The sequence below is a fragment of the Silurus meridionalis genome, chromosome 28 (assembly GCF_014805685.1).
Source record: "Silurus meridionalis isolate SWU-2019-XX chromosome 28, ASM1480568v1, whole genome shotgun sequence".
NCBI classification, from domain to species: Eukaryota; Metazoa; Chordata; class Actinopteri; order Siluriformes; family Siluridae; genus Silurus; species Silurus meridionalis.
Window position 1 is genome coordinate 14312966 of NC_060911.1, and position 17178 is coordinate 14330143.

A 17178-nucleotide genomic window follows, 5' to 3' on the forward strand; every position below is an offset into this window, starting at 1 on the left:
TGATTTCATTGCTGAGTTGAAGGTAAATGTTGGGTGAATTTTGAATCTGCTGCACAGTCAGTGATCAAATTAAACACAACAAACAAATAAAAAAAATCATGCGTTAATAAACATAAATCAACACCGTAACAAAATCATGCAGAATAAACGAATGAAATCATGGGCGCCGTTGCGCGTCGTTGGTTTCGCGCATGCGCACTGAGTTCCGCAGCGCCGCTCCGCGGTGCTCTCGCGTCACTCCGATGATGAGCGCTGATTGGCTGCGCGGCCTGTCAATCACGCGGCTGCGCTTCGGCTCATGGTGGAGGAACCGCTGGAGATCTGCGGTTTTCATGGTTTAATTCTCCTGCTGTAGGAAACAGAGGAATGAAAGATCGGAGCCCATCATGGTGAGTAACAGCTTCAGATTTCACATCTGGAACGCTTTCTTTTATTCTTCTGCACATCATTACCCGCAGCTCGCGCTCACATGCAGATGTGGAGCGGTTAGAATAAAGAGTGTGTTATAAAGAGTGTGTTACAGTGTAACGCTGATCACATCAACATATTCACCACCGCTCCACATCTCACACCACATCAACTCATCTTTATTCCTCTCTGTGGTGAGGATGATGATGATGATGAGGATGATGATGGTGGTGAAGATGATTTTTTTTTCTTTCTTTACTCAGTATGGATTTGTAAATCACGCACTGGAACTTCTGGTGTTGAGGAACTATGGTCCGGATGTGTGGGAGGACATCAAGTGAGTACAACATTCAATATTAAATCCAATCAAAGCAATAATTCAATAAAAGTCTAAAGGTCAGTAACGTTCTAAATACGTGTAGGTTTCCACCATAAACACCAACACGCTCATTACATATGTCTGGTCCTGAGGTTTCTCCTCATGGCTGCTGTGGAATCACCATCCTGAGCAGGAGTCTACTCTGTGTGTGCTGTGTTTTTACACAAGGGTTTTAGAGGAAACCTGCTGAAGAGCATTCCTCACTCTGTTCATATCACTTCATAATCAGCTTCTTGAGCTTGAGATTTGGGAGAACTTGTGTTCCTGGGCTCCTCCACACTGCTGGAGCTCCTCGATGTTCTGTAATGAACGGGTTTATTGGGGATTAGTTCTGTGCTGCATGGGAGCAACCATCTCCACATGACATCAGCTCCACGCTTTTTCCCACCACATTAGCTTTATTCTGCAGGGTCCAGATGTTCAGTGTCATAACCAGTCAAGTTCAACACACACACACACACACACACACACACACACACACACACACACACACACAGTGAATTATGTTCTTCATCCTCCAGTGGAAGTTTTATGTTCTGGATTCACTTCCTGCTTCTGATTTTTTGAGATGGTGTTGATGTTGAGGTGTCGCTAGTTGTGGTTGGAGAAGCTCTGGGTTCTCAGTGAGGTTCTGATCAGGACTGTGTGCTCTGATTCATGAGAACTGTGCTATTTTTGTGCTGTGGAGATCTTCCTGTGTGCTGAACGTTCAGTGTGTGGAGAACTTCCGGAGTGATGGAAGAGGAAACAGGAGGCAGGTGACAGTTTCTAACAAACAAAGGACAGCTTTATTTCCTCAAGGCCACTTTCACTTTTCAGCTTAAATACACACACACACACACACACACACACACACACACACACACACACACACACACCTCTTCCTAGTTCCTTTCATTCTCTCCGTAACACTCTTTAAACACACTCTGAAAAGGTGTGTGATCTTTAACACTACTGAACTACTGAAGTGTAGAATGGTGTAGTAATTGTGTGTAGTGGTGTTGAATGGTGTAGAATTGTATATAATGGTGTAGCAATGGTGGACGAATGGTGTAGTAATGGTGTAAATGGTGTATTAATTATGTGTAATGGTGTAGTAATGGTGTAGTAATGGTGTAGAATTGTATATAATGGTGTAGCAATGGTGTAGTAAAGGTGTTGTAATGTTGTAGTAATGGTGTAGAATGGTGTAGTAATTTTGTGTAATTGTGTAGAATGGTGTAGCAATGGTGTAGTAAAGGTGTTGTAATGATGTAGCAATGGTGTTGAATGCTGTAGTAATGATGTAGTAATGGTGTAGAATGGTCTAGTAATGTTGTAGTTAGGTGTGGCAATGGTTTAAAATGCTGTAGTAATGGTGTAGAATGATGTTGTATTGGTGTAGAATGCTGTAGTAACGGTGTAGAATGGTGTAGTAATGGTGTAGAATGCTGTAGTATTGGTGTAGAATGATGTTGTATTGGTGTAGAATGCTGTAGTAATGGTGTAGAATGATGTTGTATTGGTGTAGAATGCTGTAGTAACGTGTAGAATGGTGTAGTAATGGTGTAGAATGCCGTAGTATTGGTGTAGAATGGCATAGTAATTGTGTTTAATGGTGTAGTAATGGTGTAGTAATGGTGTAAAATGGTGAAGAATGCTGTAGTAATGGTGTAGTAATGGTAGAATGGTGTAGTAATTGTGTGTAATGCTGTTGAATTGTGTAGTAATGGTGTAGAATGCTGTAGCATGCTGTAGTAATGGTGTAGAATTGTATAGTAATGGTGTAGAATGCTGTAGAATGCTGTAGTAATGGTGTAGTATGGTGTAGCAACTTGTGTAGAATTGTGTACAATGGTGTAGTAATGGTGGGGCAATGGGTTATAATGGTGTAGTAATTGTGTGTAATGGTGTGGTAATGGTATAGCAATGGTGTAGAATTGTGAAGTAAAGGTGTAGTAATGGTGTAGAATGGTGTAGAATTGTGAAGTAATGGTATAAAGTGCTGTAGTAATGATGTTTTGTCTCAGGCGTGAGGCGCAGGTGGACGTGGAAGGACAATTCCTGGTCAGAATCATCTATGAGGACGCCAAAACTTATGACCTGGTGGCTGCTGCAAGCAAAGTGCTGAGTGAGTACCACAACTACCAGTAACTCCACAACCCTCCATCACCAACACTGCACAACACCTCACAATAAACACAACACTGCACAACACCTCACAATAAACACAACACTGCACCTCACAACACAACACTGCACAACACCTCACAATAAACACAACACTGCACAACACCTCACAATAAACACAACACTGCACAACACAACACTGCACAACACCTCACAATAAACACAACACTGCACCTCACAACACAACACTGCACAACACCTCACAATAAACACAACACTGCACAACACCTCACAATAAACACAACACTGCACCTCACAACATAACACTGCACAACACTCACAATAAACACTACACTGCACTCACAACACAACACTGCACAACACTCACAATAAACACAACACTGCACTCACAACATAACACTGCACAACACCTCACAATAAACACAACACTGCACCTCACAACATAACACTGCACAACACCTCACAATAAACACTACACTGCACTCACAACATAACACTGCACAACACTCACAATAAAGACAACACTGCACAACACCTCACAATAAACACAACACTGCACCTCACAACATAACACTGCACAACACCTCACAATAAAGACAACACTGCACAACACCTCACAATAAACACAACACTGCACTCACAACATAACAGTGCACAACACCTCACAATAAACACAACACTGCACCTCACAACATAACAGTGCACAACACTCACATTAAACACAACACTGCACCTCACAACATAACACTGCACAACACCTCACAATAAACACAACACTGCACCTCACAACATAACACTGCACAACACCTCACAATAAACACAACACTGCACTCACAACATAACACTGCACAACACCTCACAATAAACACAACACTGCACTCACAACACAACACTGCACAACACCTCACAATAAACACAACACTGCACCTCACAACACAACACTGCACAACACCTCACAATAAACACTACACTGCACCTCACAACACAACACTGCACAACACCTCACAATAAACACAACACTGCACTCACAACATAACACTGCACAGCACCTCACAATAAACACAACACTGCACCTCACAACATAACACTGCACAGCACCTCACAATAAACACAACACTGCACAACACCTCACAATAAACACAACACTGCACCTCACAACATAACACTGCACAACACCTCACAATAAACACAACACTGCACTCACAACATAACAGTGCACAACACCTCACATTAAACACAACACTGCACCTCACAACATAACACTGCACAACACCTCACAATAAACACAACACTGCACAACACCTCACAATAAACATAACACTGCACAACACCTCACATTAAACATAACACTGCACAACACCTCACAATAAACACAACACTGCACAACACCTCACAATAAACACAACACTGCACAACTCGGATGATTGATGTGATTTGGTGTGATTTGGCTCAGAAATGCACGCCGGGGACATTCTCCAGATGTTTGGGAAGATGTTTTTCGAGTTCTGTCAGGAATCCGGCTATGATACGATCCTGCGTGTGCTCGGGTCCAACGTTCGGGAATTCCTGCAGGTCAGTAGCAGGTGTATACAGAGCATGGTCTGTGTGTATGTGTGTGTGTGTGTGTGTGTGTGTGTGTGTGTGTGTGTGTCAGTGTGTGAATTTATTCCCACTGTATAATGTGTGCACACTGAAAATGCCTTAGTGTGTATAAAGTATTGGCACCCCCTTTTATCCATCAGGGAGTTATTCAATCACAGGTAATTTTTTTCACACATGTATAAGGCTGGACTTATGGACCAGTACCAGTTTAACAACAAAATTTCCTTCTGTTCCAGAACCTTGATGCTCTTCATGACCACCTCGGCACCATCTACCCCGGTATGCGCGCTCCCTCGTTCCGCTGCACCGACGCCGAGAAGGGAAACAGCCTCATCCTGCATTATTACTCCGAGAGAGAGGGTCTGCAGGACATCGTCATCGGCATCATCAAGACCGTCGCCCAGCAGATCCACGGCACCGAGATTGACATGAAGGTTCTGCTCTGGTTCCGTTTTCTCTCAGTCTTCTGACGCATTTCTGATCTCTGCCTTCAAAAAAAGTTGTATTTTATAGGAAGTGTGCTTTTCTGGAGATTGCACAGAGCTCACGTTTTCCTGTTATCACTAACATGCTGATTGCTGATAAATAATCCTGACACGTGATTCGGGTTGCCAAGTCTAAATAAGTGCATCTCGAAACCACCAGACAAGACCGGGTGTAGGAACAGGAGATGTTCTTGTGTTGTTCTTTCTTTGGGGAACGAGGTCACCGTGGTGCACAAGCATTTCTGATTTCTGATCAGGATCTATATTACGGCTTTTTATCTTCATCTGGTCTAATCCTCATCCTCACTGTGTCTCCTCCTGGCTAGTGAGGGGGGGTGGCTCACATCGCCATAGCAACCAAGCAAAAATATCTCTATGATATAAATGGATATAAACAGAAATGTAAAGATTAAATCATTTATCAGGATGAGTTACTGTGAAAACGCTAACACACACACACACACACACACACACACACACACACACACACACACACTGCACTCTCCTCATGCCTGCTATACACTCTGTTTCCCAATAATTAGTGATAGGAGATAGGAGATGTGTGTGTGTGTGTGTGTGTGTGTGTGTGTGTGTGTGTGTGTGTGTGTGTGTGTGTGTGTGTGTGGTGATAAACAAGAGGATGAGGAAATTGAGAGATCACACACACACACACACACACACACACACACACACACACACACACACACACACACATGCATCTTGTTGTGAAATGAGGGAACAGAATAGACAGAACCTCCATATCTAACACTCTTGTGAGTGATAAAACATTAGCCACGGTTGTCATGGCGACTGCAGAGAGACGACATGCTGGACTGACGTCAGAGAAAATGGTCTGGATATGAGCAAACTACACACACACACACACACACACACACACACACACACACACACACACACACACACACACAGGAGAAGTATTTAGTGGTATGTGTGTATTGTAGTGTATTAGTGTTGGTGGAATAAGCATTTTACTCAAGCTACATCATTATCAAACATCCAATCATCCGATTCGATCTAATCCGATCTAATCATCACTCCACCACTGACAAACACAATCCCAGGAATTTTACTAAAAACCACCCGAGATTCTCTACATTACCATTACACTGTATCAGACTGGATTAGATTAGATTGAATCAAATTAAATTAGATAGGATTAGATTAGATCAAATAGATTATATCAGATTAGATAGTAGATAGTAGATTGGATTAGATTGGATCAGTTTCGGTTAGCTCAAATCAAAATAGAACAAATTAGATTGGATCAGATCAGATCACATAGATTAGATCAGGTTAATTCAAATCAGAATAGATCATCTTAGATTGGAGTACATCTTATAAGAAACAGACTAGATTAGATCAAATCAGATTGGATTAGATCAAATCAAAATAGAACGAAATAGAACACATTAGATTGGATCAGGTCAGATAGATTAGATCAGGTTCGATCAAATTGAAATAGATCAGATTAGATTGGATTACATCCGATAAGAAACAGACTAGATTATATCAGATTAGATCGAATCAGATCGGATCAGATTGGATCAGTTTCGATTAGATCAAATAAAAATAGAACAAAATAGAACACATTAGATCAGATTAGATCAGATCAGATTGTATCAGATCAGGTTGGATTAGATTGTGATAGGGTGGGATTAGATATGATTTGGTTCCTTGTAATTGTGAACACTTTTATTATGTAACAGAAACATTATTATTATTATTATTATTATTATTATTATTACACACACACACACACACACACACACACACACACACACACACACACACACACACACACAGTGCTAAGACAGTTTGTTGTGTGGTTGAACGTGCAGGTGATTCAGCAGAAGAGTGAGGAGTGTGATCACATTAAGTTCCTGATCGAGGAGAAGGACTCGGAGAAGGAGGAGTTTTATGAAGATCTGGATGGTTTCGAGGAGAACGGAACTCAGGAGACACGCATCAGTCCGTACACCTTCTGCAAGGCTTTCCCTTTCCACCTGATGTTCGATAAAGGCCTGGTCCTCACTCAGTGTGGAAACGCCATCTACAGGGTGCTGCCGCAGGTCAGGATCAAGTATTCACAACCTTCAGGAGAATCAACTACATTTACTGAGATAGACAATCATTCTACACACACACACACACACACACACACACCTCTGCAAAATAAATTTTATATATATTATTATAATTTTATATATTAAGCTTTAGAGCTCACACACTGCCTGGTAATTATTTATCTAGAATTTATGAAAGTGTGTGTGTGTGTGTGTGTGTGTGTGTGTGTGTGTGTGTGTGTGTGTGTCACAGCTCCAGCCAGGTGTGTGTAGTTTGCCCTCTGTGTTCTCTCTGGTGCGGCCGCACATCGATTTCAGTTTCCATGGAATCCTGTCACACATCAACACAGTGTTTGTGCTCCGGAGTAAGGTGGGTGTGGCCTAGACAACACCCTAGTGGCCTAGTATATGTAGGGCGTGGCCTATGCAACTTGATTGGGTGTAAGGCTTAGATCATGTAGGGGTGTGGCCTAAATAATGTTGGGGTGTGTGGCCTAAATAATTTTGGGGGTGTGGCTTAGATCGTGTAGAGAGTGTGGCTTAGATCATGTAGTGGGTGTGGCTTAGATCGTGTAAAGGGTGTGGCTTAGATCATGTAGGGGTGTGGCCAAAATCATGTTAGGAGTGTGTCTTAGATCGTGTAGAGGGTGTGGCTTAGATCGTGATCGTGTCTCGTAAAAAAGTTTTCATCTACATTACACATTGTGTCTGTTTGTGTGTGTGTGTGTGTGGCCTTTAGGAGGGTCTGCTGAATGTGGAAAGTGCTGAGTGTGAGGACGAGTTGACAGGAACAGAGATTAGCTGCCTCAGGCTTAAAGGCCAGATGATTTCCCTCCCTGAGACGGAGAACATCCTGTTCCTCTGCTCCCCCAGGTTCCATCTTCATTACAGAAATAAATGCTCTTCATGATTGAGGGAGAATGTGGATGTGAGAGTTGACTGAAGTGTGTGTGTGTGTGTTTTGGTGTCAGTGTAATGAACCTGGATGATCTGACCAGGAGAGGACTATACCTGAGCGACATTCCTCTCCACGACGCCACGCGAGACCTGGTGCTTTTGGGAGAACAGTTCAGAGAGGAGTATAAGCTCACTCAGGAGCTGGAGATCCTCACCGATCGCCTGCAGCACACACTCAGAGCGCTGGAGGACGAGAAGAAGAAGACAGACAGGTCAGTGCTTCACATCCTCAGCTTACTTTCAGGAGTAAAGATGTGTGTGTTTCACTGCACTGCTGAGATGAACACAGTCTTCAGGATAACAGCAGCAGCTACTCTACAGAACACAGGAGAGATTAAATACTACAGGAACACTGACATAGGGAAGGTGGAAGATCTATGGGTTGAGAGATGGTCTTCTGACCAGAAGTGAGAATGGCCCTGAACCCTCACCAGCTCAGGTGTGTAACTGTATCTGCTCTGAATAAGGGTTTCAGCCTAATGCTGTCATTGTGAGAAGGTTCCTCTGACACACAGCATGTTCTGAGATGTTTGTTGTAGATCTTGTTCTGGACGTGACAGATGGAGAGCGCTGTGAAATCCTGGACCATGCTTCTGTTGATCTTCAGTTACATATCTGTGTTTATTTACTTATTTTCCAAAATAACTGGAGTTACACATCTGGATCATTTGGGAGGAAATGCAGCTGCAGATGTTTCCTGAAGAAAATGGTCTTTTTTCTACACATTGGAAATAAGCTTCTGGTTTCACTTTTTAAAGGAAAGCAGTCTGATTCACTTTGTGTGTGTGTGTGTGTGTGTGTGTGTGTGTGTGTGTGTGTGTGTGTGTGTGAGAGCCTTCAGAGCAGGAGAATGGAGACAGAAGCTGAAGGAATGTTTGAGTAACTAAAAGCTGATCTACTGTAGATCCAGGACGTGTGAAGGCTCCAGAGGAATGGGGAACACTGAGGGTGGAGACTGGTTTAGTGATTGGTTTGGTTAAAATAGCTTCTGACGAAAAAGAAGTTCTGGTGAAATTTCCTTCAAACACAGTATTCAAGAGAAATGAACAGAAACCTCAAATCATCAACACCATCATCATCACATCTGGGGACAGGAGGGAAATATAATAGTAATGTCAGTTATGGTGTTTGGTGTGGAGATGGAGATGGAGAATCACATGTATGAGGAGATGGTGTTTGAGGAGATGATGGAGTGTAAGGAACATACTCAGTCTGAGAAGGATCATTAGTGAAGATAATTAGGGCAGATGATGTGATGACACTTTTTTATATTTATTATATTTTATTTTCTCAGTTAATGATACAGTTATAATTAATACTGGATCTAAACCCAGGATGATGTGATATCTTCACCTCCTCCTGCTTCCTGTCTGGTTAATTTTCTTTCCTCATTCCTGAAGGAGAAGCTCTGCATCATTTTTTTATCACTTTATATATATTTATATATGTATATATATGAAGGATAGAACTGGTTTGGAGATGGTGTCTGGTGTCTGATTTGTATTCAGGAGAAGATGTGGATTGTTGATTTGGACCTGGTCTTCACTGCACAGAAAAATCTGCCTCATTATGTAACGCATTTCAGACTAACAAGCTGACCTGCGACGGTTTCCATAGCAACTTGTCCCCCGTATTTTAGATTTTTTTTTGATTATCATAAAGCGCTGATATACGTGACGGTGTGTGACCACGGCGTTGTCCTCAAATCACTAAAAAAAAACAGTGTAGAGAGAACGAGCCGAGGAACAGCAGGCTGGAGCTCCTCACCCTCACACAGCCAAACTCTGAGAAAAGCCTGGAGGTTATTTCTGGAATAAATTCAACTCGTATCAGCTCGTGTGCATGAAGCAGATGTAAAAAAAAACTTCAACAAACAACAATCTAACAGGATCATTAGGGTAATGAGATCTCGTCATCGAACCTAATTCGTTTCACATTCTGAAGGTCTTGCTGTTACTTCATGTCCATGTTAGGAAATATAAACATCACCAAACATCAGCGCACAAACTAAACATCTCAAATCCTAGTATTATGATGGAAACGAGATGGAATGGAGATCATTGCTTACTCATCAAACTGTTTGTGTGTTGCAGGTTGTTGTACTCGGTTCTCCCGCCTTCGGTAGCCAACGAACTGAGACACAAACGTCCCGTTCCAGCAAAACGCTACGACAACGTCACCATCCTGTTCAGCGGCATCGTGGGATTCAACGCCTTCTGCAGCAAACACGCCTCAGCAGAGGGCGCCATCAAAATTGTCAACCTTCTCAACGACATCTACACCAAGTTTGACATTCTGACCGACTCGCGCAAGAATCCCTACGTCTACAAGGTGAGTCACGAAACGTGATACGACCGCATCACACGAACACTACCGCACTTTTATCACCATTTACTCCAAACATCTTCAACGTCACTACAGGCCTGACTTCAGATCTCACGTCGAACACCTGCAAGCCAAAAACCTTAGTCACTATTTATCCAAATAAAACCTTCATTCATCAGCGTTCTTCAAAGTTGTTCTTCAAAAATCCAATCAGAAATATCCCTTTTCTCCAAAGACTTCTCTCGATCTCAGGTGCTTCCTGTTTCCATTCTTTAGCATTAAAGATTCTACACTTGATTAAAGCTTGGACACAGTGAGCGGAACATCAAGCCATGAGGTTGAAGGAAATGTCTGTACATCTACAACACATCCATGGAAGGAAACTGTAAAGTGTTGACAGATTTGAAGGTCTTGAAGAACAAAATCAATTCAATCATTTAAAAGCAACAAAGAAGGAGCAGAAAAGAACCTGAAGGCCACAATGATGGAACTCCAGAACTTCGTTGTGGAGACGAGAGCCCTGCTACTAAAACCTAGTAAGAGTGTAAGAATCGATGGAAGAATTTCCTCAGAAAAATTCAAAGCAACTGTCATTAGCGAAAAAGGTGGTCAACGATTTTCCAGAAGTGGATTCTAAATGATGCATGTGGAGAAAACCAGGTGGAGAATTTTCATCCCAGAGGTTCTGCTTGTGGGTTTAAGCATGATGCTCTCAGATTTGGTTTTCGATTCTTGTGCAAATATGATGGATGTTGAGGATGAAGGTGAGAAATATCAACTTCTCAGAGCAGATAAAACACCTTCAATGACACCAGGAATACCAGGAATGATTCAGATTCTCTATTTGAGACATGATGGAAAAAAATGGAGCGAATGCACACAAATGGCTTGGACCTGTTTATGGGACTGATGTGTGGTAGAAAGCGAGACGTTGGTCCTCTGCACTGAAACCAGACTAGACAGTGGATTTGTTTGTACAGAACGATGGCCTCCTGATTTACGCTCCAACCTTTCAGACAGGAATGCGTTCGAAAGAAAAAGTCCTATTTAATTCGGACCCTGTAGGTGGTCCTGCAGCTTTACACTCTCTGACGAACTTCACAATAAAGACGTGTGTGTGTGTGTGTTTAAAGTGTACGTCTGAAGTGCAGTGTGTGTGTGGGGGACGGGACGGACACTGAAGCTCCACTTAAACATCTCTATTCTCACTGAGTCAGGCCCATTTCAGTGTTACACACACACACACACACACACACACACACACACACACACACACACACACCTTTATAAACTATGAGTAGACTGAACCATGATCTGTATTTTTTCAGAGTTTATGAATTGGATCTTGATTTTCTTTCTTCATTGCATCTTCCATTCAGATTTATTTATTTATTTGTTTGTTTGTTTGTTTGTTTATTTTGTGGCAGGTGGAGACGGTTGGTGATAAGTACATGACGGTGAGTGGACTTCCAGAACCCTGCACTCATCACGCCAAGTCCATCTGCCACCTGGCACTGGACATGATGGAGATTGCAGGACAGGTGAAGGTGGATCAGGAACCTGTGCAGGTAGAAGGTCCATGTGTGACAGATGGCATGAGATGTTTCCAAAAAAAAAATCACAAAGGTTTTCTTCCTGTTGAAGCAGCTGAAGGTCTCTTGAGCTTTCGTGTTAGAATGCAGTAGAATATAACTGGATTTAAAGCAGGAAAAATTGGACTTTGTGGGAATTTAATGAGGTCGTCTGAAGTTCAGGATGATAAATGATTTTTATTAAATCCTCCCTGAACACAGAGCCTTTAAAGGAAAATGTTCTCCAGGTTCCAGAGGAGTGTTTTACAGATTCTTTAACAGCTACGAATTGTGTATAATGGAGTAAAATTGTTCTTCACCAGCACAGCAGCCTCAGAGAGTGTTTCTAGGTAAGTTCTACAAAACTGTAAAGGTCTCGCTGGAGCTCGGTGTAGATCAGATCAGTTATATAACCTGAAGGAACACCAGAGCTGTGGGTTTATTCTGAAAGATTATCGCCGCGGTTTTATGTCACGTGAATTTAGAGCTAGCCTTCCTGCTAAGATTAGCTGTTAGCACATCTGTCCATCTGTTTGTGTTCCTCAGATCACCATCGGCATCCACACCGGAGAGGTGGTGACAGGGGTCATAGGTCAGAGGATGCCTCGCTACTGCCTGTTCGGTAACACGGTGAACCTGACGAGCCGCACGGAGACCACGGGGGAAAAAGGGAAGATAAACGTGTCCGAGTACACTTACAGGTCAGCACTGTTCACAACACTCCTGACCTCAGGCTCTACATTGTTTCCTCGGGTTCCTACACCCCCACGCTAACAAGTCGCAAAACGACTTTCAAAAAAAAAAACTTAGACAATAAAAGAATCTAAAAAGTCTCCGCAAAAATGTTTTTGAAAATGCAAATATGGAAATAATAAATATATAAATATCAGACTTCCATCTTTGATCTTCCAACCAACAAAAATCCAGAGAAGAAAGACATTGGTGCTGTAGGATTTACCAGGACCACAAAGAGCCACCAAAGAAACTGTGAGACTATGATAAAAGTAACCAACCAGGAGTGAGATATAAAAGAAAATGGAAGGCACTGAAAGGACCACTCTTAGACCATCATTAATACATGGAGAAAATGTGGCACCAAGGAGACACTGATGAAAGTTGAGAGATGAGAGGAGAAACTACAGGAAGTTATGTCAGGTTCTGGTCTCTCCTTACATCAGACCACCATCTCCACTGTTCTGTACAAGTCTGAGATGTGGGGTAGGGGGCAAGAAGAACATACAAGTCTGAATTACACCAAAAGGTTCCTCCACAAACCATGTGGGAAAATGTGTCCTGGCCATGATTCATTAGCCAGCTAGCATTAGCATATTAGCACTGTTTGCTAAATCTTTGTTCAGTGAAGGTTACAGATCATATCAGGTCAATCTCCTGATGTTTCTTTTCTCCTGCGGAGACCACACTTCTTCTCACAATGGGATTACGCTTCGTGTAGATGTTGTTCTGAATTGGTTCAGGTTTTATTGTATTGTTTGTTTTTTTTCCTCAGGTGTTTGCAGTCGGGGGAAAATGCTGACGCTCAGTTCCACCTGGAGTTCAGAGGACCCGTGACCATGAAGGGCAAAAAGGAGCCGATGAAGGTGTGGTTCCTGTCACGGAAAACGCTGTAGACCACGTGGATCAACATGAAGGCAATCATTTCTGTTCTTTCGGATAAAAAAAAAAAAGATGGCTGAGTAAATGACCGATGCTAAAATAAGAAGATTCGGTGTTGTAGCTAATCAGGAACATTATTGTACCACAGTTTCCCTCACAAAACTTCAGCCAATTACTAGGTCCAACGTTCTGCCTATTTCCTTCATATCTGTGCAACTACCTGATCTCCATATAAAAGGTTTAATATAATATATAAAAAAGCCATAGTTCATCACTGATTATTTCCCATTTCTCCTCCTGTGTGTAATTCACGAAAAAAGTGTAGAGCAGGAAGACGTTCCTCTGTTCATCTTCCAACTAATACTCTCTGAAATACATAATAAATTTGTTTAACACTTTATAAATGGTGTATATATAATATATAGACAGCCTTCATCTATTATTTTACAAAGTCTATCCAGAGTGTAGTCATCTACACACGTGTTCTTCACTGCGGAGTCTGACTGTACCGAGTGCTCGGTTTATGCTGAAATGTTTAGTCTGTATAATATATTGAATATTGAGACTTTTCAATACATTTCTGTATAAAAAATTAAATAAATAAAGATAATCATGATAAGAAAATATGTACCTTGTTTGTATTTTATTTAATAAACCAGGTGGATATTAGGGGGATCCAATATCTCATTGGGACGCATCACGACCCTCTCACACGTACTGGTGAAGACACACACGCTTTCATGTCTGCTATTAAAAAACTCTGCTCTTCACCTTACAACACTCTTTGTTGTTAAACTTGAACACTGTCTCCACCTGCTGTCACACATGTGATATTACAGTCTGAGTTTTCAGCTTCCACAGAGAGGACGTGATGTTTTTTTTTCTGTGGAGGAAACACAGTGATTTATCAAAACCAGCATTACAGAGGATTACAGTATTCACGTCAAAAGATGATGTCGTGAGTTTAAATCCCAGCCACACCAAGTGGGCACTTTTGGGCCCCTGAACAAGGCCCTTTAACTCCATATCTATCTAACAGTGTCCACGTGAACAAAACAGAACATGCTCTAGAACATTGAGCATTTTTTCTCTAAAACTACTAAATAAATGACAGAATCAATACAAACACAAACAGTTACTCTCGGTATTATTTACTAAACCCGTCATTACAGCAGACACCGAACCCCTCACTGAACCCAAAGCTGAATCCAAGAAACATGTTTGGAGAAGAACATTAGAAGGTTCCTCAACCTGGGAGAATGTGTACTATCGGATGCTTGGCATTTTTGTGTTTCTTCTGTCCGACACTTTATGTAAATCATGACTTTGTCAATTTTAATCCCTGAAAAAACTACTTTCCCTATTCAAAGTGTAAATATTTTAGTTAAATTGGTTTTGCTTCACATTCATTCAGTTGAAGGCCAAGTGTGAATATGGCGGCACCCTGTTAGACACGGTGAGTGATTTTCTTGCTCTAAAATAAATGTTGGTCCAAATCTCAGAGCAGCTTTAATATGTGTTCATTATTATTGTTCCAGTCAACACAAAGAAAACATGGCTGCATGAAGGCACAGACCAGAGCAGTAACAATAACAGGTCATTAGTGTTCTGATTAATGTGAACAGAATAATTCAATTCAATTTTTTCAAAAAATATTATTCAAAAGCAACCATCAGACCACATTGATTGTTTACAAACCTTATGTATTGATGAAGCAGATGTTACTTTCCAAACTACAAATCAGTCTACAGATGATGGTTTTCTCCTGCTTTACTGTGGCTAATCTGTGGACTGGTTTATTGTGTCAGTATCTAACCTGTTTCTACACTACACAATACACTATATCACAAAAAACGTCTCAATTTTTTAACAGCTTCCACAAAAAAACAAATGTAGAGTTATTAGATTAGATTAGATTCAACTTTATTGTCATTGTGCAAGGTACATGTACAGAGCCAATGAAATGCAGTTAGCATCTAACCAGAAGTGGCTTATTTACAAAGATAAATAGGGTATGATGTCAGTATACAGTACACACGGATGAGGGTAATAATATATGGTATATATAGTAATATATAATATACTGAGAAAAGATTATGCGTAGACAGAATGTCAGAAGATAGTATACTCACATGACGTGATCGTTATAAGCAAGTATGAATGTATGTATGATACAGTAAATACAGTATAAATAATGGTGGATAGTGGATAAGCATCGCAAAATACACAAGTGACAATGCAGTATTGAATCAGCTGTTCAATGCAGTAACAGCCACAGGAAAAAAGCTATACTTCAGTCTGTTTGTTCGGCTCTGAGGCACCTGTAGCGTCTCCCGATGGGAGAAGGGTGAATAGTCCGTGGTTGGGGTTGAGAGGTATCTTTGACGATGCCGCTCGCCCTTTGCAGACAGCATTTACATGTTTACAGCGTTTAAATGTTCTCCAAAGTGGGCAGCTGAAGTATTAGTATTAGTGTAGTATTATTGAATCTTTTTAAACACCAGTCCATTAAGCTGCTTTCTCCATTTTACTGCAGTGGCACCATGACCACGGACCATCGACTCAATCTGCAGAAAAGAACAAGAGAATGATTAGTAAAAAACGATTTAAATGACAATAAGGCATATGGCTAATGTTTCACTCCGCAACGAAGACTCGGCTTATAGCTGCAGTACCGAGGAGCAAAATGTAGTATATCTGAATAGTGGAGGGTGAGACCCACCTTATCCAAGATGGCCGCCTTTACTGCAGGATCATCCACATCCTGATTGAATTGGACCGTCAGTTTTATAATTTGTATTTGTCCTGTGATTACTGGACACACACACACACACACACACACACACACACACACTAAAATGTACATTTCAAATAAAATTTTATCATGTAATTAAAAAGAGAAGATGCAAGTGCAGATAGATGTAATATAAAAGGTGCAAATGGTAGAACTAAAACTCTGAAATATTAACATGAGCAATGTAAAAGAATGTGGAAGACAACTCTCATGAATAGATAAATAAAAGACAAGTGCAGTGAAATATATATACATACATATACACACACACACACACTAAAATGTACATTTCAAATAAAATTTTATCATGTAATTAAAAAGAGAAGATGCAAGTGCAGATAGATGTAATATAAAAGGTGCAAATGGTAGAACTAAAACTCTGAAATATTAACATGAGCAATGTAAAAGAATGTGGAAGACAACTCTCATGAATAGATAAATAAAAGACAAGTGCAGTGAAATATATATACATACATATACACACACACGGATCAGGCATAACATTATGACATTATTTTATTATAAGTGGTGAAATGAATAACACTGATTATCTCGTCATCATGGCACCTGTTAGTGGGTGGATTGATTTATTAGGCAGCAAATAAGTTGATATTAGAAGCAGGAAAACAAATTGTGACGGCTAGATGACTGGGTCAGAGCATCTACATAACTGCAGCTCTTGTGGGATGTTTCTGTGTCTTCAGTGGTCAGTATCTATCAAAAGTGCTCCTGGAGGTAACAGTGGTGAACCAGCGACAGGGTCAGTGATGTACATGGGGGAACTCAAACTGCTAAAGAAGTTAATGTTGTTAATGCTCGAATGGTCACG

At 41.2% G+C, this 17178-nt stretch overlaps 1 protein-coding gene across 1 annotated transcript; it reads left to right on the top strand.

Annotated features, from left to right (window-relative positions):
• Positions 1-250: 250 nt before the first annotated feature.
• Positions 251-14181, top strand: gucy1b1 (guanylate cyclase 1 soluble subunit beta 1). The gene is made up of 13 exons (XM_046843066.1): positions 251-389; positions 672-745; positions 2797-2897; positions 4371-4489; positions 4756-4953; positions 6864-7094; positions 7342-7458; positions 7828-7961; positions 8060-8257; positions 10139-10376; positions 11798-11938; positions 12488-12642; positions 13449-14181. The coding sequence occupies exons 1-13, from the start codon at positions 387-389 to the stop codon at positions 13567-13569; spliced, it is 1830 nt and encodes a 609-aa protein (XP_046699022.1). The 5' UTR covers positions 251-386; the 3' UTR covers positions 13570-14181.
• Positions 14182-17178: the final 2997 nt, after the last annotated feature.

What these genes read in the sequence shown, in the direction of transcription:
- gucy1b1 (XM_046843066.1), top strand. An exon ending in TCTACAGGGTGCTGCCGCAG is followed by an intron (nt 7,095 to 7,341) that starts GTCAGGATCAAG and finishes TGTGTGTCACAG; the next exon opens with CTCCAGCCAGGTGTGTGTAG. An exon ending in CTGTTCCTCTGCTCCCCCAG is followed by an intron (nt 7,962 to 8,059) that starts GTTCCATCTTCA and finishes TTTTGGTGTCAG; the next exon opens with TGTAATGAACCTGGATGATC.